Genomic DNA, 24,260 nt, shown 5'->3' on the forward strand with positions numbered 1-24,260 from the left:
GTGTAACTGGCAAATATGACATAGAGAGAGCCTCAGGGTCATAGGCATGAAATCCAGTCCCAAGATCATACCCTGGAGTCCTTCACCCTTGTGCTGCCTTTGGGTCACATGACCCAAAGGTTCATAACGAACCATCGTTGTTTGCCCAATTTTACCCATTACAAAAACAAAATACAACATTATTTTAACCTTCAATGTGGGGGGTCTGAGACAGCCCAATGGTTAAAGGAAAATGCTTCACTTTTTTTTTGTATGCGGTAAAGTTGTTGCAATATGAAGGTGGGTCACAATGACTGATGGGTCAGAATGACCCAAAGATAACACAAGGGTTAAAATAGCACATTGATCTTTGCCTGTATAATCAGAATACACAGGGGGCTGTTCCCATGGTAACTCTGGACATCATTTTCCCCAAGACTTTCCCCAGAAGTAAGACCCCTCCTTTCCTCATGAGTTGCCCTGTGAGACCTGCAGTGTCTGCTGTGGGAAGGACAAGACTAGAGGGAAGAGCAGTACAGAGATACCAGTAGGCTGGCCCGTTGGGGCAAAAGGTAGAACAGCAGGAGCACCACTAAAGGTGGGTATGAATGATCCTTTTACAAAACAGAAATCAATTGACACATTTTATTAGTTTTATATCCAGTTCAATAACAAAGTTGCTGTTCTGTGTTCCAGTGAAAGCTTGTGAAATGAATTAACTTTTTAAATGTGAAACAATTTTAAAACAATTTGTACAGTCATAAAAACCAAACATACAAAACAAAATCTCTGCAGCTTTGAAATACATTTGGCTAAAATGTAAAGCAAAGGTATTACCACTTAGATTTTATTGAAATAAATTATAAAAAACAAAAGGCACCTAAAGTTAATCAGTCATAGACAGTCTATGATCAGAGTGTTTTTCCCAACTGCTTATGGTTTGAGAAACCTCAAAATAGCTAATCTCATGGAAATTGTCATTTACTATGGTACAATCCGATTTAGACTGTGTGAACTGGGAACTTAATGACCGTGTCAAGACAGCAAACTTTACAACTAAAGTGTCATTTATGTGCAGTATAAAAAATATACTTGTTCGCTCAAGATCTACCTAATGTTGCCTACCTACAAGGTCCCAAGAGATATTTGGAGATGATGTGGCCCAATACATGTCCAGTGACATCAAAACTACTCCGAACGACCCTTTTGTATCTTCATAAAACCAAACATTAAGGCTGAGGGGAGAGAGGAATTCTCACAAAGTATTCATTTGTTACGATTTAACTTACCCCGATTAAATTCCATTCATATATTAACAAAATAAACAATAACAATACTTAAAAAGCAGATTCATCATTTTTTGCTTACTGCCACATTAGGACTGCAGTAAAGGGCTTATTCCATATGGTGCAATCCATCGACCAGTACAGTAACAAATTCTATCATCTCTCAGTGAGGGCAGCTTTTCCCTTACAAAGGACACTTGAGGCTATGCATTGGCACAAAGGAGTCCAGTTTTAGAATCTCCTGACTTCCTCCATGGCTGACCAAACCAAAAGGGCTGAGTGGTACGTGATGGGGTCGCCTGCCCCTTCTAGAGAGAACTCCTTCATGTCCGTTCACAGTAGTCAGAGGCAGTCCTTCCTCTTCAAGTGTCGGACTGTGATCCTCCACCTGAGACTTCAGGCAGACCGAGCTGTGTGGGTGAGTGTGTGTCAGAGTGTGTGTGTGAGAGAGAGGATTTTTTTTTTTTCAGCACTCCCAAGAGCCCGTTACCGTAGTTACCGTAGTGGTTGTGTGATGCCGTGTCTTTAGAGTCACCAGAGAAGCACGGTTAAGACAGTGATCAGGAACAAAACAAAAGCAAAGCAAACACTGCCAATTAATGGTGAACATGTGCAGTAGAATAAGAGAATAAGGCTCAGGGAAGCGTGGGTACATCTCCCGGTCCATGCACACACACTAAGGTCATAACATCCGTTCTCTTTAAAGAGAGAATGGAAATGTAAGATTTCAAAAGTCATGCTCCTTCATGCCTCGAAGAACAGCCCTCCTTGAGCAGCCAGAGGTTAACCGAGTTTCTCGACTGGGAAGACAGTGTCCACATTCACATCACAGTGAAAGGAATAGCAAAGACAGTTATAGTTACATAAAAATAAAAAAAATGACGGTTTCTAAAAGCAACAAGGTTGGCAGAGGAACCATCTCCTTAAAATGTTTATATAAACAAACGAGGTAACCGCGGGCTTTCCACAACACCTCACATCCTGTCCTTTGAGGGAACAACCGTTTGGGTGCCTGAAGGTTGTAGTTGCACCTCTAAACCCGCTGTGGCGCTGTGGAACCTGTAGACGGGAAGCACATTAGCGGTGCGCAGGGCGTAGGTCGGAGATGCGCTGCCGTAAATGGCCCATGAACTCAAACATGGTGGCAGCTAGGCTCTGGTGGATGAGGTAGCGAGGCAGTCGACCCTGAAATAACAGACGGGAGGTCAGAAGTCTGGAGCTGAGGGGGAGAATCACAATCCCCATAACTACCATGACGACGGCAGGGCGTTACCTTAAGATCTGTGTTTAAGACCCAGATGAAGGTGCAGACAGACGGGTTACTGCTAGACTTGAGCACCACAAACCCTCCAGGGCCGTTCTCCCCCCTGAGGAACAGAAGGAAGGGTCAAGGGTCAGGGAGGGAAAGCTAGAGGAGGGAACACCAGACCGTCGACACAAAACCAGTTGGGTTTTTCCTCTGGTGGCCAAGCCTGACCTGACGTAGCGACTGTGCGCGGGTTTGCCGTCGTGCTCGGTCGCCATGCCTGCGGAGATGTAGCGGTCTCGTTTGCGCTCCACCCGCCGCACGTTCACAAAGTCCCTTAAGAGTCAAGAGATATGGCAGGTCACACCCGTGTCCACTTGACTGAGGACATTTCGAGAAAAACAATTCACCAACGAATGCAGTTGTGGACGAACAGAGAAGAGAATGAGTGGGACAAGGGCTAGCCTACCTAGCGGAGACCACACCCCCTGCTGCCCCGGAAGACACATCGTACGACACCAAGGTGTTGTCGTCCACCCTTTGAAGAATCTAAAAAGAAAATAAGACCAGTTTGCATGTTTATATATCATACCAGTTAGCAAGTTTACACGCCATAGTAGAATCTACATCTACCAGAGTTGCTGGTCAGTAAAAATAAATAAATGCTGAGGTCAGTAAAAAAGGAATAACCTGGCAACCAGACACAGTTTTGTTCCACTGCACCATCTTCTCTGGCTGGAGGATGACTTCCTGATAAACCAGCTCAGCTGAGCACTGCATGAAGGCCTGCAAGGACACAGTCAACAAGGTACATCAAAAATTCATGTCTCAGAGTTGATATCTAAAAGTTTCTTTTTTTAAATTTTGTATTATAAGAACACAACATATATGTATTATAACCTGTTGATAGGATGATCATACCTTCAGGATGAAAGTCTTCCCATGGAAGGGGATCTCCAGAGTGTATACCGAGTCCCCCATGTCCTGACATGGAAGAGCCATGCATATCGGTAAACCCCATTGAGCAGAAGTTCTTTACGAACAACCACGGATTGACATAATTCAAGTACAAAAATCGACAAACACAGACCAAATCCCACATAGAAACACTCACATTGTTTTTTTCAAACTTCCAGTTCTCCTCCTGAGTCAGAATCTGTTCCACGACAGCCATGGCCTCTCTGCCCTGTCGAACATACTCCTTCTCCTGAGGAGCGGAATGTAGAGTGAGAGCCAGTCCTGGCTGACATAAGCAGCATCACTGGTTAAAGCAAGCTTGCGGAAGGGTACAGTACCGAAGCTGTGTTGGCCCTACGACCAAGACCCTCCTCGTCCAGATCCTCTTCGGAACCTGGAACAGACACAGAGACGACCGTCAGAAGAGAGACCCCACACGGTCTCAGACTGTCGGGGGTCACAGGACTGCTACTGAAGTTAGGGGACATGAGAGGGAAAGATGTGGGAGCGATAACGCGGTGCTGTGGCTAGCTGACCTGCCAGGGACTCGGGGGGTGAGTAGAACTGGCCATCTGAGACAGCCCGGGGGTAGATCATCGGAGCCCGTTCACACGCTGCGTGCACAGCTGCCAGGTAGACTGGAGGAGAGGTCAGTCAGCAGGGTAATACAAGAAACACAAAATAAATATAATAATAATCATCGATCAAGTTCTTTCACATTGTCTGCCTGTCTGGGTAACTCACTCCTCTCATCTTCAGCTTCCTGGGTGAGCACCTTAAAATCCAAGAACCAGGTTTCCAGCCATGCCACAACAAAGGAAGTGATGGGCAACACATAGCCAAATGCATTTTGGGTCAAGAGCTGTAAAAGACAGGAAACCCTGTGAGTTCTGTAATGTTCTTTATCAACCAAGATCAGTACTGGCACAGCTTTCACAGACAAACCACAGATGTTTAGCCATGCAGCTTCTTGTAACATGGATCTGATGTCATGGGTTTGTAGACTCAGAAAGCAGAAGAAAGAATATATTTCTGCCATGGGTATGAAAATTCTAGACGAACAGAGAGTTTTATCTGTGTTCTGAAAGCAGAAGTGAAATGGTGAAGTACCAGTTAAAGCTCACAAACAACCTGTAAAACTAACTCTACGGGTCACTCACGTTGGAAATGATGACTTTGGCAACAAGAAAGGCACTAGTCACGAGAGTGGTAATCTGTGAACACAGAAAGAGAAAAACACAGGAGGAATGCGTCAAACTCCATCAGTCTGTCAGAGTTCGATATGATACTAGACTGTTTTGTGCTTCGCTTTCTTACCGCTACAACCCACCAGTGCCTGAGACGCACAGCAGCGTAGCCTAACTGTAGACACAGGAAACGGAACAGAGCCAGGAGCTGAGGAGGAAATCAAACACAAGATATCGACCTCCAGCTATGCTGTACACGTGATAAGAACATGTTTACTTAACTATTCAAAAGTCAAGCCCCATGAATGGTCTTGACAGTTCATTCCAAGAGGATACTAAACTGCAAATGTTTACTCTTCGACAGGTGTGCAAACGCCTTTGTAAGCAGAGATTTGTTAAAACGTTAGTTAACCGAGACTGTAGGTCGAGGCGACAAAGTGTTTGCTGACCGGTCGAAGATTAACATTTGGTTTCTTATTTACTACAACAATACGTGTGAATCTGTAGCATATGTCATGTTGTCAGAGCAATCAGCTGCACTTGCACTGGCGATGTCACTACATCTCCAAGGCAACATATCAAACAACTCTGTGGAGTTTCAAAAAACGTTTGTTTACCTCTGCGAACTTTCAGGAGGTATACAAACAGATTTGTTAACTTTTGAGAACGTCTCGGGACCAATAAGAACAGCGTATTGGTCTATTTATAATACTAGTATATAAGAAACAGAGATGACTAGATAGTAACATTTGTAAACCTTTATGAACCCCACTTGTAGGTGTACATGTACAGTAGCTTAACTTATCACTTACAAAGATGTCAAAAAAGGAGGACTTGAAGTGATAGTTGATGACCTCCTCCTTAAGATTCTCCCAAATTGTGCTTAAGATCTGCAGTGGGAACAACACAAAGAAAAACAAGTAAATAACTGAACTTACTGTGCCAAGCTGCAAACACACTACACGCTTCCGGAAAACAATGAAGACAGTCGAGATTGACAGCTAATAAAATAGATAACATCCGCCTATTTGCAAACTGGTTTGCTTATGGGACGATCAATGGATGTCAGTCAATCATTTTTTATCTGTGTTAGGAGGAACACTCACGTTGAGCTCAATGATCCAGAGGAGGGAGATGAAGAGGAGGTCGAAGGTTACAAAGAGGCAAAAGGTCCGCCGGACATCTGAGATAACTCTGCGGTTGCCCGGGGGAACCAGCAGGTAGTGAGGGGAGGGGATGGATAAAGAGGTTGAGTAGGATGCATTCAGAGAGCCGATGTTGGGAAGGCTTCCCCCAAACTCCCCATAGTCCATTCCACCTGGCATTCCTACTGTGGGCATGTACAGTCCACCTGGATGAAGGGAGGGGGTAGTGATGGGGTGGCAACCAAGTCAGTCAAATCAAAGTAGGAGAAATAATATTAAAAAACATTAGATCGTGTTTTGATGAGTATAACGCTATCGTTTAAGAGGATGACATAAAATCAACTAAACAGGAAAACATTTCTATCTTATCTTGACCATTGGACTATCAGGCTACTGTTTAGCAAGATTGCATTGATTTTGCTTGCTACATTTAAACGCATCACGATTAGCTACGTAATGACAAGGAAATCATATAGCTAACATCTACAGAACACGTCTCACCCCATTTTCAGCAATTCTTTACGTTTAATACATTATCGAGGCTTAATTTGAGCAATTTCCACCCACAAAAAAATGCTAGTTAGTATGACATTTTGAAAAAGAATTTACAAGCATTACTTTGCCAAGACTGGAGATCGTTTGATTAAATGTTAGTCTACCATTATAAGCCACTGCTTAAAACAATATACTAGCTAGCTAAAGGAAATGTAAATGCCCACAAAATAAAACAAGTATTAGACTTGCTAACTTGAACCAAAAGTAGCTGGCAACAAAACGTAGAGTCAGGCTAGTTCAAGCTACTTGTTGACAAATAAAGCTAGCTAATGCTAGCTATCTTAACGCATTGTAGCTAGGTCAGTCAGTCACTGTCGCTATTTTATTAAAGCTAGCGACGATGTCAAAATATAAAGCTAATAAGTCATCGTAAACTTGTGTTTTTCATGCCCAATGTCAGGACCTTTTCAACCTGAACCACTGTGAAACAAAGAGCTACTTGCTTACTGTATGGGGCCAGTTCGCTAAACAGCTAGCCTGCTGCAAAACAGCTGGAACAGCCTGACTAGTTTTCTACCAAGCTATGTGCTAGCAGTTAGCTGTCGATTAGACAAGGCAAAGGAAAACCGTGAATCCGTAAAATATGCTAGCTTCATGTCAACTTTGAAATACGAACACATGACATTATGATCATTAACGATGTATCTAAAGTAAAGTTTTCAGTGTCCACTTTGAGTTTCTCACCTGAATTATGGTATCATTCTTTCTTAATCAGGAAATGCCTGGGTGACGCCATCATTTGCAAGGTTTAAGGGAGGAGACTTGTATCATTTACATCCACGATGAAATCTTTTTTTTAAAGTTATTCAATACCGTATGTATATTTGCCCAAGTACGTGTCCCTCCTGGCCCCTTTCACCTATAATGATTCATAATCTTTACACAACCTCACATAATGGAAACCACAGCAGAACAAAATCAGACGGTGTATTTCATTATTAGGAAGTTTAACAATGCCATTTGTATTTGTGCATGGTTATCTCTGTTCCAATTGCCACACTGTATGCTGTGCAATCGACACATTTGGCATAGCTTAATTGGACATAATTGTAAAGTGCCATAATATTATCATGCATTTATATGCTTATTCGCAATAAAGCGTGCAATGATCACTTCATAATTACGTTTCAGTTGGCAGTCTTTTTCTTAAAGCATTTCCATGTAGTTGCCGTATTTAATAGTCATATAGCGTTTTGTTGTGCGGAGATGTAACTTGTGAGTAGACCCAGCACGGATGAGTGGCAGCAGGCATATACAAAGACGCGCTCGCTCGTTCTCATGATACGCTGTTCTTTCAGCACCCTGCGCCCAAAGTTGTCTCACCTATGGGGAGAGGAACTCTCTTGATTTTTAAGTTTCATGTTAAATCTATCTCTATCGTTCTCTTTTCTTTTTTTTTTCTTCATCTCTCTTTATCTCTCCCACACACGCACATATAACCCCATGACTCAAACACACACACACACACAGGAGTCTGAGTAGAGAATATAACAACAGTGTTAGGTTTTATTGGAAATGAAGAAAACCCTTTATCAGAAACATGTGTACACTTATCTGTTCAGTTGCATCAAGCAGTTGAACAATGCTCGGACATAATGATGATAACAACGTTCAGATAGTATAAAGCATTTTTACGCCCAGATGTGGTGTTCCACCGTTGCAGGGAGAGAGGGAGAACGTGTGTGACTGTGAGAGAGGCTGTGCAACCACATTATTAATCATCGGCAAATTAGACTGGGCCAGACAGTATAAGTGTGTCCAATCACAGAGGATGGACTACGTTTTACTCTGAACTGTAGGTTTAAGAAAAAAATAACTATACATGTGTACAAAATTGTGGAGATTTTTTTTCTGCAACTATTACAAACCATGAGACGCTATCCACAAAAAAACGTTGGCCGGGTTACATTTTTCAGAGGTAGAATTATACAAGATATTTTCTAAAATATGAAGTAATGGGTTGGAGTAAAGTTACTCTGTGCCATCCTTTACTTGTGCTGAAACATTCCCTGTTATATCTGCCTACAACCACATGATGGCAGTAGAAGCCCTTTTCTTTGAGCAGACCAAAGTATTTCACATTTTGTTTTCGACCACATGTTCGGTTTAGGCCAGAGCAAAACGAGCTGCGTAGCTTGAAAGTGTCACGCAGGTCGTTCAAGCTAATTTGAAAGGTGCCCATAATATTATTGTCGTTTGCATACAGTAAAAAGGTGTATGTGTATTTGTGTGTGCGTGTTTGTGTTGAGTGGCCTGAGAAAACTCAAGCACAACAAAAGGGGGTCCCCTCTGACATGGAGGTTAAGACTAGTGTTACTTCGGGAAGCATCTGATCATGGTGACCTTGGGGACCTTGGACCATTCTACTCCCATCATGTTCATGGAGACACGGGGGCCAAAGTGACGTGTTTAGCTTGACTGACATGATGTGCTGTTGAATCACTCTTCGCCACCCCATAAAACACTTTTACCTGTGCCTCAACTTCTCCTGCCAACTCCCACCCTTGTCTCTCTCCAATTCTCTGGCGATTTCTAACATACAGTTTTATTGCTAATTCATTTATTCATACTTGTCAACAGCATCCAGAGTTAGTCACTTAGAGATAGAATCCGCACACAAACACACTTTTCATTCTTGAATACTACACTGACGTCAGACACATTCACACATACACACACCTGCACATCCACTCCTGTCATTTAATGTTTTTGAGTTAAAAAATATTTGACACTCTTACACACCATCTCTCTCCCCTCTCTCTCTCTCTCCCCTCCCTCTCTCTCCCCTCCCTCTCTCTCCCCTTTCTCTCTCTCTCTCTCTCTCTCCCCTCTCTCTCTCTCTCTCTCCCTCTCCTCTCCCACTCTTTGCCGTCTTCCATCAGTCACTCCCCCGTCTGATTTCCTGTCTTTCCCTTGTCTTTCATCTCCTCTTTCTCATCCTCCTCTTCGTCGTCATCCTCCTGGACCTGTTTGGACATCATCGTCACGTTTGACACCTTTTCTGTTATTTCAGCAGTGGGGGTATCTTGCTGATCTGAGGGAGAAAGGTCCAGTCAACAGATGCAATCGAACATCACATCACACACAAGCAACCTGACATGATTAAATATCTATTTTACTCAATGCCGCATGCGTAGTCAATTATGACAGCTCAAAAGCTCAATTGTAAGCACTTAGCACCCCTTTACAATTGACAGTATTGTATTTACACTCAGAACTCCTTCTCAGACCACACACACCAGTTCGTTTCAGGTAGGAGAGAGTTAAAGTTGTAAAACTGTGCAGGTGCTACAGCGTGCATGCAGTGTGCTCCAAGGAATTAGCTTCTCCATGTCCTTCTCGAACAACTGAGTCTCTGCCTGAGGTGCTGTGCTAAAATGGCAAGGTGTTTCTTTTTGGAAAATACGTACTGTCATGACCACGTTTTGGACGGGTATGCATTAAAACTGGTTACACAGCATCAAACAAGGGGCTCTGCCAAACAGTGAGTGTAGTAGCTGCAGTGAAACATTGACTGGAACCTTCACAAGGGTGGGTAGTACAGGAGCACAATGCATTCCAGTGTGCCCTCTGACAGGTTTGGGCCCCCTCTGACAGGTTTGGGGCCAGAGACAGAGGACGAATGAGACATTAGGCGAGATCTGTCAACACAGTAAAGTTCACCTGAACCCCCACGGATCCATGGAGGAGCTCACTTTACCCCGAAAACTGCAGAAAGATGGCTCACAGACAAAGAGCCCTTTGAAGCAGTGCTAGGGGGCTAAATGAATCCCGGCAGCTACTGAACACAGACAGACCAAGCCTCTGAGTTGTACATGCAGGTGTGTGTACTGTGTATCAGCTCCAGTCAGTGTCCCTCCTGTCTGTGGCGTGTTGCGCTTGTCAGAACGCAGGGCCCTGTTGTGGGTGTTGCCCTCTCACCGGCACCTTGGCTGGGGGATTTCTCCTCCCCCTCCTCCTCCTCCCCCTCCTCCTCCTCATGCCAGTGGTAGTCATGGTACTCTTCCCCCTCAAAGTCTTCCAGAGGGGGGTAGACACCTAGGTGCTGCATGTGAGCTTCAGCCATCTTCTGCACGGCTGTGCTCATGCATACACAGGTTTAGGCAACACACAAACACAGACACACACAGGGACAGAAACACAAACACAGACAAAGGGATAAAGGGATAGGTTTTGGATTGACTAGGCTTCAACAGGCTTGTCATTGTTACCATGCGTCATGCGGGTATTTCAGTGCATTTCAGACGGACGGATGAGTTCACCAGCTATCCCAGCAGACACACAGATGGGGTAGCACTGGTTGTTTCTCATTGATCTTTGCAGTAGTGCGTCATTTCTACTTCAAAAAGGTGGTGTTTTGTTTCCTAGCCTTTCTCTCATCTCTCTTTCCTTTTGGTTTCGGTTCTCTCTTCATCCCTCTCGGCTCCTGTTCTCTGTTGCTCTAAACAATGCTGACTCACCTCATTTTATCTCTCGCCCTAGCACTCTTCATTCCCTACTGTCTCCCCTCTCCCTCTCCCTCTTTCATAGGTCACCTTGGCCTCTCTCTCTCTTTCGCAATACACACCTCCAGCACTGCGACACAGAGACAGGTTGTTGTTCTCTGCTGGGATATCTGATCATAAATCTCAAAGAGGGGAACGGCTCTCTTCCCCAATCTGTCAGCGAGACTAGATGATTGGGTGACAAACAACCCTCTGACACATGAACACAACTCAAGTCAGTATACTAACCTATTCTACACACACCCATAAATCCCTATCTTATGAAGTAGTGCTGACAAGCTCAAAATCATTTTCAGATTATCTACACACATCCTACATATTATATACAGCTTTGCTTCTGCATGCAAGGATGGAACTGCATTTATAGTTGCACCTACCGATGCAGAGAGAGAGAGTGTGTGTGTGTGTGTGTCAGCAGCTGTATACACTGTCCTGTAATCCTGGATGATCCAGAGTTGCACAGACTCACACTCGGTGTCTCCCAGCTGTCAGTCTTTAATCTCTCTCTCTCTCTCTCTCTCTCTCTCTCTCTCTCTCTCTCTCTCTCTCTCTCTCAGTCTCTCTCTCAGTCTCTCTCTCAGTCTCTCTCTCTCTCTCTCTCTCTCTCTCTCTCTCTCAGTCTCTGTCCCTCTCTCTTTCTCGCTCTCTCTTAACTACAGTATGTGAAGTATTCAGTGCAGTCCTACATGCATACTCATCCAAAATAGACTCCAAACAAACCACACTCGATCTTTGACGTAAACTCTAAAAAGGGTGTGATGTATCTGCATCAAGCATGTTGCCCTGCTGCCTTCTACAGTCTGCACGCAGCAGGATAGGTAACATAACACAGAGAAGCCGGGTAAAACATGGCACAAACACAGGGATGGTTCACAACACAGAGCCCAGTGCCTGACCTCAATGACAGACATACCTCTCAGTGATGGCGGCTGGTACACATTGGGGTTGACCCTCTTGGGTTTAAGCACGCCATTCTCCCCGACGACCCACTGCCAAAGGATGGAAAGTTCGACACCAACACTGGGATGAGTAAAAAGCCTTTGTGTACGTGCAGTATATTCATATAAAGCAAAGCCATATGATGTCGATCATGCCGCTATTGTGACGGTAGCCATAATACTGGCATGATGCTCCTGAGCAGCGGCGCACTTTAACCTGATGGGTGGACTGGTCATCTTCAGGGGAGGCCTGGTCTGCTACTCTGAACAGTGTGGCAGGTGTTGGCCTCCGGCGCCGGATCTACAAACACACACACAGTGATACACACATACATACACACAAACAAACACACAAGAGAATCATCAACATCATGATGTTTGACCGCTTGAATCCTCCCCTCCTCCGAGTGACTCACCAAGCTCTGGGCCACCACCGGCCTTCTAAGATTTAGTTCCCAGTTGGACTCGAGAGACCGTTAGCAAATAGTCTGGGCGTTAAGCAGAGATGAGGTCAAAGGTGTAAGGCTGGAGTCACTGGAACACAAGGCCTCTTGTTTTGTGATTGTGCTCAACAGTTTGGGAAATTGCAATGGTGCAATCCGAGGTTGCTGAGATTCAGTTGGAGCCTCAGAGTTGCACCTTGAGCAACAGACGCATCACTGTTTGACGTAGACGTGTGACGTCTACTACCCTTACTCTGTCCACAGGAGTGGACTTTGGGACTTTATCTCTAGACAGTGTGGAGTGAGCCTTGGTTTGGGACTTTATCTCTAGACAGTGTGGAGTGTGCCTTGGTTTGGGACTTTATCTCCAGACATTGTGGACTGTGTCTTGGTTTGCCTACGTGCCTTTCCTCATCACAGATACAGCACATACAGAGAGGAGAGAGGAGGAGCAATCTAGACCCAACCACAAGCCTGTCAGCCCCTCCCTGCCATGGAGCAGACAGAGAGACAGTCAGGCAGACAGACAGACAGACAGACAGACAGACAGACAGACAGGCAGTCAGGCAGACAGTCAGACAGACAGGCAGGCAGGCAGGCAGGCAGGCAGGCAGGCAGACAGTCAGACAGGCAGTCAGGCAGTCAGACAGGCAGGCAGGCAGGCAGGCAGGCAGGCAGGCAGGCCGGCAGGCAGAATTTTTTTTGACAGAGGCACCGGTCCTGTACAATTCACAGTGCCTCACTTATATTACCAAGTGGAACCGTCCTAGTCACTCTTTCATACATTAGCAATTTGGATTTCACCTCAAAACTTCCACATACTACATCACATGACACAGGCATTCAGAACCACCTAAGCAGAGCCCAAGGATGAGCCCACCTTGGAGTTGACCTAAAGCTGACTGTGTACGGAGTCACACCACACAACAAAAGATGAAGAGAAGCACTTGTTTGTTTGTGGGGAATCTGCTCTGTGGGTTGTGTTTATGTTTCACAATGTGGACGTAGGAACAGACTGACATGCATCAGAGAGTGAGGTCAGTGTTGCCAAAGCAAAAGCTTTTGTAGGCAACAGTGGAAAGCTACGGCCACTCGCAGGATAATGGAGGGGGTGGAAGCATGGATTCGACCGCTATTTATGATACCAGTGACACATAATCTCATCAATCAAGTAGTGCCTTTACCGCAATCGAACGCTCACTGTCCCTCTCTCTCCCCCTCCCTCACATTCATCACCTTGACTGTAGCATTATCCCCGTTCACGTGTTTCAAAACAACTCCATTTCTCTCGACTTCTCTTCAACACTGTGCTGTGTGATCTCTTCTCAGCTGAAATGTTATGACGCAGAGCTCACATGACGTGTCACTTCCTCTAGCCCTCGCACCTCCCTCTCCGCCAGCCACAGCAGGGGACATCCGCAGGGCTCTGTTTGACCCCCTCTGTCTCCCCTCTCTCCCCAGACCAGGTGGGGCAGCCTGGGGCTGATGGCTGGCTGCCTGCCTGCTGCCTGGCTCACACCTGCTACCAGACACTGCTGAATTGAGTCTCCTTTCCTTCCTGTGGGCTCCAGGGTTGAGCTAGTCTACACAGTCTAGGGCTGTCAGAGAGGACCTGACCAGATGTTACCATGTCCAAGGATCTCTCCATGCAAACAATTTGGCTGCTCTGCTGCATTCCTGCCAGGCAGAGGAATGGTGTCTTCATAGGATAATTTTGTTGAGAGAGAGAGAGAGAGAGAGAGAGAGAGAGAGAGAGAGATGGAGAGAGAGAGAGAGAGAGAGAGAGAGAGAGAGAGAGAGAGAAACTAATGAAGATACATGGAACGAGATGAAAGAAAAACAAGAAAAAAAATCATCAAAAACGATGCTGGATCATTTAGGTCACTGAGGTATATGCTAATATTTGTTGTATTTTAGTGTCAGCTACTTTATATTCACCTGCTAGGGAGGCCGGTGCTGAATGTCAACACTGAATGTAGATTACTCGGTAACCTTGGTTTTACCGAGCCTAATGAAGGCATAACCTATGAATTCTTTCACTTGTGGATGTGGGGCTGATGCATTTTTGCGAGGATGCCCTATTCCAGTAAAGCACATGAGTGCTATTCTTCTGGGAAAACATCAAACACGACTTTTCACTGGACACAAGCCCAATCTAGCTGCACGGCTCTCTCAGAGACATTAAATTAGAATAACTATAGTGACTAGGCACACACAGAGACACATACAAAGGCACCATGGTGATGGCGGTTCAGGGACACATGACTGCGGAAAGGCCGTATGATGTAACACTCGGCGCAGCTTTTAAATCACCCCACGTTGCCGGTTACATAAGATCGTCTGTGACTTTTCAATTTACGCCAGTACTGGGCTACAGCGTGTGAGATTACCCCCAGTGCACCTTATCCTCTCTCCCCCCACCCCCCCTCTCCCCCCACCCACCCTCCCTGCCTCTGTGGCTGCCATTGTTCAGTCTCATTAAGATCAGCCCCGCTGTTCTGGCCTCCACCACTGTTCTTAGAAGACAAATCGTCTCAGGGAGCACTGGAGCTCCACAGGTGTGTTCCTGATGCCCCTTCCCCCAAGCCCCCAACCCTGCCCCTGCCGTCCCTGACCCCCACATCTCCCCCACGTTACCATGACTACACTGAGCCTGCGTTGGCAGAGGCTGAAAGTGCGGAAGGACTACACAGTAAGAGCTCCGGACACGATGAAAACATTCCTCCAAAACACACGAAGACAGTGCTGCATGTGGAGAGGACTTCCATTGGTTGAAAGCTAAAAGACATGCAGGGAGCCGGAGAGAGTGCACATGGGGGTGGGGGGTGGGGGGGGGGGGGTGGGGGCGCAGCAGAAAGAGAGAGTGAGAAACAGCTCTTTGAACACAACTGATTAATGACACAGTTGTCCTCCCTCTTGGATCCAGCTTCTCTTCTTTCTCTTTCATTCTCTTCAAAGAATGATGGCAGTGGCAGAGGCCGGCCGTATAAGTAGACCACCGATGTCATTCAGAAGTTTCACCTAAAGTCTGCATGACACAGCGTGACTATGTGTGTGTGTTGGACACAATGCGGGTCTCCCCAGTAGCCATGTAGTCAGCTAGGATGCAGGTTTAGCTGATGTGGGTCTGCTCCCCAGAGCCACCCCTCTAATCTGCGGCAGCCTATTAAAAGCTACAGTAGGACAGCGTAAACTAGATCTGCGGACCCCCCAGGGTCCAGGCGGAGCGAGACAGAGCATCTCCCTGGCACTGCTGAAACCAGGCAGAGATACCAGCGCACCCTCTCCAGGGGGCACCACTGTGTCACTACGAAGACGACAGAGTGAGCCACACACCAGCCCCGCCCTGAGATGTCCTGCTCCTGCCTTCACTCCAGGTACCAAACTCTCCATTACGTAAGCCCATCTCATTAGGCAGAGTGTGGAGGTCCTCTGAGGTAAAGGTGAAACCAGCCCCGGGTCTCACACGGAATCATTTCTGCCTTGTACCTCTTTCTTTAATGATCTGGTTGTCATTCAGCCCCTCAGACAAATAGAAATGTACAAAGTGACTGATGTTCAGTTAGGGTGTCAACCTGCCACGTGCACTACATAAATAAGTACTCAGTTCCGTACGCCATCAATTTAGCAGAAACACTTAACAGCATCTAGACATGCAGACAAGTTGCAAAATATGCCAGCGCATGACTCTTCCCAACCTTCACCCTGTTCTCTCTCCCTTCCTTGTCTCATCTATGTAGCCCTCCCTTTCACCCTCTCCCTGTCGTAAGCAGCTCATTGGTCTTGACACTGACACTTTCAACCTATTCCTATCTGCTTCTGTTCTCTCGTTCTTCATCTCGTACACCCCTACCTCTCATTCTCTTCCTCTCTCTTTTTACTACTCCAACCATTTCACCTGGACTAGTGGACTAACCATTATTTTTGGTTAAGAGCACATCACTGCCCATCCTCTTTCACTCTCTGTAAGCATAACTCTGTGTGAACGTGACAGCAGGACTCTATCAATCGCGACAGCTGCCCTGCCTTTGTCAAGGTCTGAGAGGTCTAATGAAATGAGGAGGCTGAATCTCTTGAGCTAACTCTGCTAAGTGCTATAACACAATAATGGGAAAAGTAATCCCTCTCTCAGCGAGCTGACATTCATTTAGACGCATTAGCAAAGCAGCAACACTTCTGTTCAGAAAAAACTTAATAATTTTTATAAAAGAACTGCTTGTGCTGGCATGGTTTGGCAACAAAAAGTGCAGAAACTAATTATACTTTCAGGAGACAGATAACTAGATGAGGAACATAATTAAATCTGGCCTCTCAGCTTTCTTATGGGGCTTTAAAGGGCTTAAGATTTCTAGTGCTGTAACGTCAACATAAGAACCGGTAATATTAACGAACTGGTAGAGGTGTGTAGGAATGGCTGCTTCAGACTTTCCAAAATATCATGTAACAGCAATTAATAGCTCTCTCTCTGTCTGTGTGTGTCTCTCTCTCTCTCTCTCTTCTTTTATCTCTCAGTACCAGAGATCTATGGTGGTGTCACACACACACAGGCCGAGGCAAGACCTTTGACCTGACCTATGACCCTCTTGTTGGCTGCAGTTACATTTTGCAGAGCAGGAGACACAGTGATGGCAGACAGCATGCACTGGGCTGTGATTCGCAACTGACGCACGTTGAGGCCTTTGACCCCATCATCATCGGCTAACTAGGCAAACAGATGGGCTGGATTAGACAGCAGCTGGAGGGGTTCTCCTGTAACCCCAACCAAGCAATGCAATTCTACCTACCGGCACTGTGACATCACACTGACTGCATCCCCGCACTACCCACAGTCACCCAGATACCCTCTCACCTCCTCACCCCCTCACCTCCTTACCCCCTCACCTCCTCACCCTCTCACCTCCTCACCCCATCACTTCCTCACCCCCTCACCTCCTCACCCCCTCACCCCCTCACTTCCTCACCCCCTCACCTCCTCACCCCCTCACCTCCTCACCCCCTCACCTCCTCACCCTCTCACCTCCTCACCCCATCACTTCCTCACCCCTCAATTCCTCACCCCCTCACCTCCTCACCCCATCACTTCCTCACCCCCTCACCTCCTCACCCCCTCACCTCCTCACCCCCTCACCTCCTCACCCTCTCACCTCCTCACCCCCTCACTTCCTCACCCCCTCACCTCCTCACCCCCTCACTTCCTCACCCCCTCACCTCCTCACCCCCTCACCTCCTCACCCCTTCACCCCCTCAGTCCCCTGAGGGGCCGCGGCCCCTGCTGCTTACTTAATTAGATGCTGGTCGCCGAGGGGGAGCCTGTTGTGCAGGGGATTGTGGGAGTATTCCTTTGTGACAGTTATGAGGGTGTGTTTGGAGGGCAGGTAAGTGTGAGTGACAGGTACCTTCCCGTCAGGATGAAGTCACAAGGGACGTGTCACTCAAGCGCCCCACCACGAGGTGCGTGGTATACAGTATGCACTACAAATGACATGTTGCACAGTGGTTAGGGTTACAGACTGAGGGGAAGGTTGGCATAAGAATGTCAGCCATTGCCTGCTTTACACTGTAGGTCAGGGATTGGCTTCACAATATTACACTCAAGTTCATAGCTTACACACAGGGAACTGGAATTTGGAAATACGCATTTTCCAACTATGAAACAAAGTCCCAAATCTGTCCAAGTCATCATAAGCTGCTAATCATGTTAAAATAACAACACTGATTCACACAACAGCAACACAATGCCAGTCTCCCTTCATGTCAGTGATTAAGGATTCCAGACCAAATGAACTCGAGTTGCATTTCTCTCTCACCCTGCATCCACTGTCCTGCGTCTCATTGTTTCAGGGAATAGAGAGCTGTGCTCCGATCCAGAGCCTGCCCTCTAACCCTCCTGGCTCCTGGTCTGGAGACAGATTACGGGGACAAGGCTGCCTCTGGTTCTGTGCTGACCCAGTCTGGTGAACCCAGAATCACCCCACTGATCCACTCCTGGCTTCATCCACTGGCCGGACAGCTTCATGGTCAACCACCCCCCCCCCCCACCACCACCACCACAGTCCTTAGCAACAGAGACGCAAGGTTGTAATCCCTCTCCACCCCCGTGATCTGAGATGAGGCTGGGGCGGTCACAACTGTGGAGGCTGTGGGCAGTTTCCCTCAGCACGCCTGCAGCCTGAATGACTGGGATGCACGGCAAAGGACGGCACACAGGCTAATTCAAGACGGCGTGTTCTGTTGCGGATCATCTTAGGTATCCTCCGTTGGTCGTGTGATCCGGCGCTGTGGGTCCTCCATGTTTTCTAAGCAGACAGGTAGCAGAGCCTCTGTTGATCATCACCACATGCCCGGGAGGCGACATTTCACCAGGACAACGCCTGCGTCATAGGGAGTCAGATGGCTGAGCGGTTAGGAAATCGGGCTATTAATCAGAAGGTTGCCGGTTCGATTTCCCGGCCTTTCATAATGACGTTTTGTCCTTGGGCAAGAAATTTCACCCTACTTGTCTCGGGGTGAATGTCCCTGAATGTCCCTGTTACTGTGAGTCGCTCTGGATAAGAGCGTCTGCCAAATGTACACGTCATGTCCTAACGAGGCCCCTCTCAATGTCTTTATACATATGCATAGATATATATACAGGCTAGCTGTCTTACAGCAGAGTGTAGAACGTCCACACATGGCGGCCATCTTGCTACAGTCAACTCGCTCACCCATAACATCGTGTTGGTGCTACATTAACTTTTTATATAACCATAACTTGCTCAATTTTCAACCGATTTCCAAACGGTTTGGTTTGTTATCAACGTCAGAGATGTTGTTATGCTACTGCATACTAGTGAATAATTATGTTATTTGTTTTCTTTATAGAATAGAAGTATGCAGTGGCATAACGACATCTCTGACATCTCTCCGTTGGTCGGCAACACAGACGAGACATCTAGCCTTTACATATATCTATGGTGAGATGTATCTGGGTCGTCTGATATCTGTGTGTATTGTGTCATCACAAAGCCAACACCCGGCAGCCCCTGTTCAATATTATGTTCTGGGTGTTTATCCAACACACGCTGACAGGCAGGAACACAGCTGTACTGTACTGAATGTCAAATCACGGAACAACAATCCCATCGACCGCGTTGACGTCACACCCGGACAACACCAATGCATTGATTATGTAAACCAGCTTGTGACTGTCCAATCAGGACAGCCAACACTCCATAGTCATATCCAACGCCAGCTTCGGCAACACCGACAGCCAAAATGTGTTTTCTATTAAAAGAGCACCGACGTGCAGTGTAGTTAAAGTACACGGATGTGACGTGCTGAGGTTGGAGGAGCTGCGCGTTGTGAGGCGTCTTTGAGCTGACTCTGCTAATCCTGTTACGACAGATACAGGGTCAGCAAACCATTCTTCGAAGTTCTCAGAGAAAACACTGTGACTGTCAAAAACAGGGAGCGGCCTTTTGAGACTCCCCCCCCACACAACCTCCCCCACACACACACACACATACACACATACATACATACATACATACATACATACATACATACATACATACATACATGCATGCATGAATACATACATACATACACACACACACACACACACACAAATACACACCAACACCCACCACACACAGCCACACACGTCATCACATACAGACTTCCTATCTAGCTGGTGTTGTTAAACTATATCCCAATAATAAACGAGTCCAACTGCAGAGGAAGTTACGAATGAGTGTGTGGAAATAAATGTCTCTTTTCTTGGCACCATCCCAGAAGAACACAATTAACCCACAGCCCCCTGGAACCCCTTCCAGAGCCAAACTCCTGAGTCATGACCGACTCATCGGTCATCCTCATGCAGGGCCACACCATCAGCCAAAAGTTCACAAAGTCCTTTTTCCCAGCATGCTTTTGTGCCATCCAGTAAGATGTTCTGGTTAGGAGTGCATGTTGACAGTCCCTCAGACAGGCAATGTTTACCCACAAACACTCACTGCACCAAAGGTCGCTAAGTGATGTCTAAACATGCTAGAGTGGGGGTGAAGGGGGGGGGGGGGGGGGTTGAGGAGGGTGTGTGTTGATGTGCGTGGGGAAAAGGAGGGTGGCAACTGGGATGCCTTCTACAGTGCCCCTGTGGGTTCCGTTGAGATCGGAGGCTAAATAGGTGGCTAGGGAGGATGGGCTTCCCTTTGCTCTACTCATATCCACACACCTCTCTCTCCATAGGATCAGCGATGGATGATCAGATTAGGATAGGAGAGCCAAAGGCCCCTGTGTTTAGTCCACAGAGCGACTCACTGTAAGGGAATGAGAGGCAGCCTGGTTACGATGACCCTAATCTCTCCCCATTATGCACATTAGCCCACATCAGCTCTGGAGCACCGTGGGGATGCTGGAGATAAACACGGGGCATGTGCAGCCTGTGGGCCCATCAGAGGGCAGAGCCTCGCCCCAAGAGAGAGCCCTCAGTACGGAGATGTCTGATCCTGGAAGCAGATTTGCGGTATGTTACTCGGGAAATTGTAATGGATTCCATGACTTCTGGGCACCAGCTGGGTTCACAGTCTTCGCTGTCTAGCCTGGTGACTGATTCCTTGGCGTGGGAGTGAAGTTTGGTCCGTTTAACATTAACATTAAATCCCCTGCAGCATCACGCACTGAGATTTACATTTAAAGTGTATCGTTTATGCAGATGACCCAAACAGACTCCATTACGGCTCACCTTTCTGATGTGACCTGGGAGACGCAAGGGAACATAACAGTGCAGGCGTCATGGTAACAGCCCCGACATGCCAAAGCATCACAACTGTGCTTTTTATTCCCGTTAGCTGTACCGTGCTGAACACAAAGGGGACATGTCATGGTGTTGACAGGGAAAAGCCCTTTTAGAAAACAGTGCATGTCAGTCAGAAAAATAACAACGACTTAACTGCCCTATTTATCAAACCTCTTTCACAAACATTTGCGCTGTGTGTTTACATGGGTGTTTTAATTGCTGTGGGAGAGAGAAGGGGCCCTCTAAATGAACATATGTCATTACCAGGCCCACTCCCATATCCCTAGAGCCCTACACTCAGCGTTGTGTAGATTCCATCTCTGAAACACACAACCGGCCTCTGTTTGCCATGCTCCCAACACACAGGTTCCTTTCACAACACATCCGCAGTATGCAAACACACACACAAACGTAGCACAATTACATGCTTTCCTGCCATTATCTCCACCCAGGAGAGCCTGTGTACCACCACTATCACCTGCACACCTGGGACTGTCTGTTTACCTGCGTGAATACTACAGTGGGGTTTACTGCCGCTTCGAGGGCTTGGCTGTGAGGTTGGTGAGTAACCCTGATGCAGCACCCCTCCCCCCCCCCTCGGCTGGGTGCAGGGGGGAGGGAGGGAGGCCCGAGACCTGCTGCCCCTGAGGCTGGCTGAACTAGAGGTGAACTGTCCGGTTCAGCTTACAGATGGAGATAAGAGGGGGGCTGGAGGGAGACAGAGAGCATAGGGAGAGAGAGTGAGAGAGAGAGAGAGAGAGAGAGAGAGAGAGAGAGAGAGAGAGAGAGAGAGAGAGAGAGAGAGAGAGAGAGAGAGAGAGAGAGAGAGAGAAAGAGAAAGGGAGGGAGGGATGATAAAGGAAGGGAGAAGGGGAGAGGGGAGGAGGGCCGGGAGCGAGTGAGGGTGCAAGGAGGAAAGGATGGAGGGAAGGATGGGAAAAGGAGAGAGAGGGTAGAGAGGAGGGTGAGCGCTGGAGAGAGAGAGGGTAGAGAGGAGGGTGAGCGCTGGAGAGAGAGAGGGTAGAGAGGAGGGTGAGCGCTGGAGAGAGAGAGGGTAGAGAGGAGGGTGAGCGCTGGAGAGAGAGAGGGTAGAGAGGAGGGTGAGCGCTGGAGAGAGGCTCCGTGTGAGAGCAGCTCAGGAACAGGAGCAGCAGCCGAGGGAGGTGACACCAGACGGGTGAACCAGAGAACAGGTCGCTGCTTCTTTTTCGACGTTCCTCCATATAGCTCTCCCTTCTCCTCCCCTCCACCCTCTCCCCCAGCCCTCCCGAGGACGCGCCACTGGCCTCGATCTCACACCGCAGCAACCAGCTCCTACTTTGACCCACTTTTGTCGAGGGCTAAAATAAAACTTAGCAACGACAGGGCAGAATTAGATTTAGTCATTTAGCAGACGCTCTTATCCAGAGCGACTTACAGAAAGTACAGGGACATTCCCCCCAAGGCAAGTAGGGTGAAGTGCCTTGCCCAAGGACACAACGTGATTTGGCACAGCGGGGAATCCATCCAGCAACCTTTTGATTACTAGCCCAACTCCCTCACAGCTCAGCCATCTGACTCCCTCCGAGTATATCACGATGCTCCCACTTCAACCTGCAGACAGCCAGACACCCTTACTGTCAACTGTCGTTTCATGTACTAAAAGACAGTGACATTGGAAAGATAGAAAAAGTATGAGAGAAAGACAGACAGATAAACAAAGGCTAAAGTTAGAATGAGTGATACTGTGACTGGGGGTGGGGGGGGACATAGCAGAGAAAGACAGATACCAATCAACTGGCTAATCATTAACTGTGATGTTAGTAACTGACCATGGGTCATTTGTATAGTTGGAGGTGCCAGAAAGTGTCATTGTGCCTAGTCGGACATGCTCAAGAGTTGCAGTTCATTTCACTAGCACATACTTAACCAAGCCAGAGATGAGAGTTGCAGTAGGGGACCATACTTATGAAGAAACACAAAAAAGGAAATGTCATAATAGTGTTACGCAAACCAAGGGGAAAGGGGAATCTGACCACAGATCAGTCAGAAATAGAAAAGAGAGAAGGACCGAGATCAAACTCTGTGGTCTACAATGGTGCACAACCATTTCCCTTCAGGCGGGGGGGGATTATATCCGAGCAAAACACTCTCACATGAGATGCTATCCCTTCATCTTTTTCTACTGGGTCAGATCCCTCCATCTCTCACTCACCATCTCTACTTGTCGGGGGTCCAGCTGGGTCGGCGCCGAGGACGGATCAGCAAAGTGGATCTTCTTTCTCTCCTTGGCCTCCACGTCAACTGAATCAGAGGGCTCCATGGCTCTTTCTCCTGGTGGGTATGTGTCCCAGAAGAGAGGGTCTCTCACCAGACAGACAAACCTGGATCTCCCTCAGCAAGGTAGTCCTGTCTCTGGGTCGTTTCCCCCTCACTCTCTCCTGTCTCGCTTCTCTTGACTTCCTTCAACTCAGATGAACGGATTCTCCTGTTTAACCTCTTTTCTGTCTGTCAGCCTCTGCCTCCTTTTTCTCTCTTGCAGATCAATACAATATCTGTCCTGTTGTTTTCGGTGTTTTTTTAGTTCTCTTTTTCGAAGCTGCCTCACTTCTTTTTTTTTTTTAAGATTGCCTGTGCGTGTGTTGGGGTGTTTCTCTCTCTCTCTGTCTCCCCACCTTCTCTGTCCCTTCCTTTCAACCTGTGCTGCAAGAGCGTACGAGGCACGTCTCTACAGCTGGAAGGGAGAGAGAGGGGGGAGGGACAGAGACAGAGAGGGGGCGGAGACTACCAGTGAGAGGGGAGGGGATAAAAAAAGAGAGGATGGAAGGAGGAGCGGGTCATGTTTTTGTATCCAAGCTGAAGTTGATTTGTAATCAGAAAAAAAAGAGATAATCTCATCCCATCAGTTGAGCCTCTTTTGGCCTCTATTTGTGAATGAGAGATTTATGTTTGCGAGAGAGATGGAGGGAGGGAGGGGACAGAGAGCAGGGGGTGGTTTAAAAGGAGGGAGAAACAGGGAAGGGAGAGGGAAAAGAAAAACAAGAAAGAAAACAAAACAGACTGTGTCAGATTATTACTTTGGTCATTTTAAAAGAGGCATTTACATCTATGTAAAGGCAAATAGATCACAGTAAACATAATTTACTATTTGTATTGACTGGAGGAAATCAAATAAAGCGTACACAAACCAGTAGGGGGACAGGTTAGTATTTTCTATGTCTGTCTGTGTGTGTGTGTTTGTTGTTGTTGTATATGTGCGGGGAA

General features: G+C 47.1%; 2 protein-coding genes across 4 annotated transcripts; both read right to left on the reverse strand.

The window, feature by feature from the left end:
* Window positions 1-610: 610 nt before the first annotated feature.
* Window positions 611-7,184, reverse strand: stard3 (StAR related lipid transfer domain containing 3). 2 transcript variants are annotated; one of them, XM_084676995.1, is made up of 15 exons: window positions 7,040-7,184; window positions 5,762-6,006; window positions 5,468-5,545; window positions 4,786-4,863; window positions 4,629-4,682; window positions 4,213-4,330; window positions 4,005-4,106; window positions 3,807-3,862; window positions 3,626-3,718; window positions 3,433-3,495; window positions 3,202-3,297; window positions 2,981-3,060; window positions 2,743-2,847; window positions 2,539-2,632; window positions 611-2,450 (listed from the first exon to the last, which is right to left on the reverse strand). In XM_084676995.1, the coding sequence occupies exons 2-15, from the start codon at window positions 5,993-5,995 to the stop codon at window positions 2,343-2,345; spliced, it is 1,359 nt and encodes a 452-aa protein (XP_084533121.1). In that variant the 5' UTR covers window positions 5,996-6,006; window positions 7,040-7,184; the 3' UTR covers window positions 611-2,342. The 2 variants fall into 2 exon arrangements, with proteins under 2 accessions (XP_084533121.1, XP_084533122.1); XM_084676996.1 differs by lacking the exon at window positions 7,040-7,184 and adding an exon at window positions 6,803-6,876.
* Window positions 7,185-7,834: 650 nt separating this feature from the next.
* Window positions 7,835-23,718, reverse strand: ppp1r1b (protein phosphatase 1, regulatory (inhibitor) subunit 1B). Of its 2 annotated transcripts, none has more exons than XM_084676998.1 (5): window positions 23,212-23,718; window positions 12,016-12,099; window positions 11,774-11,849; window positions 10,283-10,432; window positions 7,835-9,389 (listed from the first exon to the last, which is right to left on the reverse strand). In XM_084676998.1, the coding sequence occupies exons 1-5, from the start codon at window positions 23,317-23,319 to the stop codon at window positions 9,238-9,240; spliced, it is 570 nt and encodes a 189-aa protein (XP_084533124.1). In that variant the 5' UTR covers window positions 23,320-23,718; the 3' UTR covers window positions 7,835-9,237. The 2 variants fall into 2 exon arrangements, with proteins under 2 accessions (XP_084533124.1, XP_084533123.1); XM_084676997.1 differs by having other exon boundaries at window positions 10,277-10,432.
* Window positions 23,719-24,260: the final 542 nt, after the last annotated feature.

The sequence above is a fragment of the Hypomesus nipponensis genome, chromosome 17 (genome assembly GCF_054491055.1).
Source record: "Hypomesus nipponensis isolate SF chromosome 17, ASM5449105v1, whole genome shotgun sequence".
Lineage (NCBI taxonomy): Eukaryota > Metazoa > Chordata > Actinopteri > Osmeriformes > Osmeridae > Hypomesus > Hypomesus nipponensis.

What these genes read in the sequence shown, in the direction of transcription:
- stard3 (XM_084676995.1), bottom strand. Translation starts at nt 5,995, where the DNA reads ATGCCCACAGTAGGAATGCCAGGTGGAATGGACTATGGGGAGTTTGGG. An exon ending in TCTGGATCATTGAGCTCAAC is followed by an intron (nt 5,546 to 5,761) that starts GTGAGTGTTCCT and finishes TTCCCACTGCAG; the next exon opens with ATCTTAAGCACAATTTGGGA. An exon ending in GGGGGTGTGGTCTCCGCTAG is followed by an intron (nt 2,848 to 2,980) that starts GTAGGCTAGCCC and finishes TTGACTCTTAAG; the next exon opens with GGACTTTGTGAACGTGCGGC.
- ppp1r1b (XM_084676997.1), bottom strand. Translation starts at nt 23,319, where the DNA reads ATGGAGCCCTCTGATTCAGTTGACGTGGAGGCCAAGGAGAGAAAGAAG. An exon ending in ACCCCCGACAAGTAGAGATG is followed by an intron (nt 12,100 to 23,211) that starts GTGAGTGAGAGA and finishes GTGTGTTTGTAG; the next exon opens with ATCCGGCGCCGGAGGCCAAC. An exon ending in ATGACCAGTCCACCCATCAG is followed by an intron (nt 11,850 to 12,015) that starts GTTAAAGTGCGC and finishes ATCCTTTGGCAG; the next exon opens with TGGGTCGTCGGGGAGAATGG.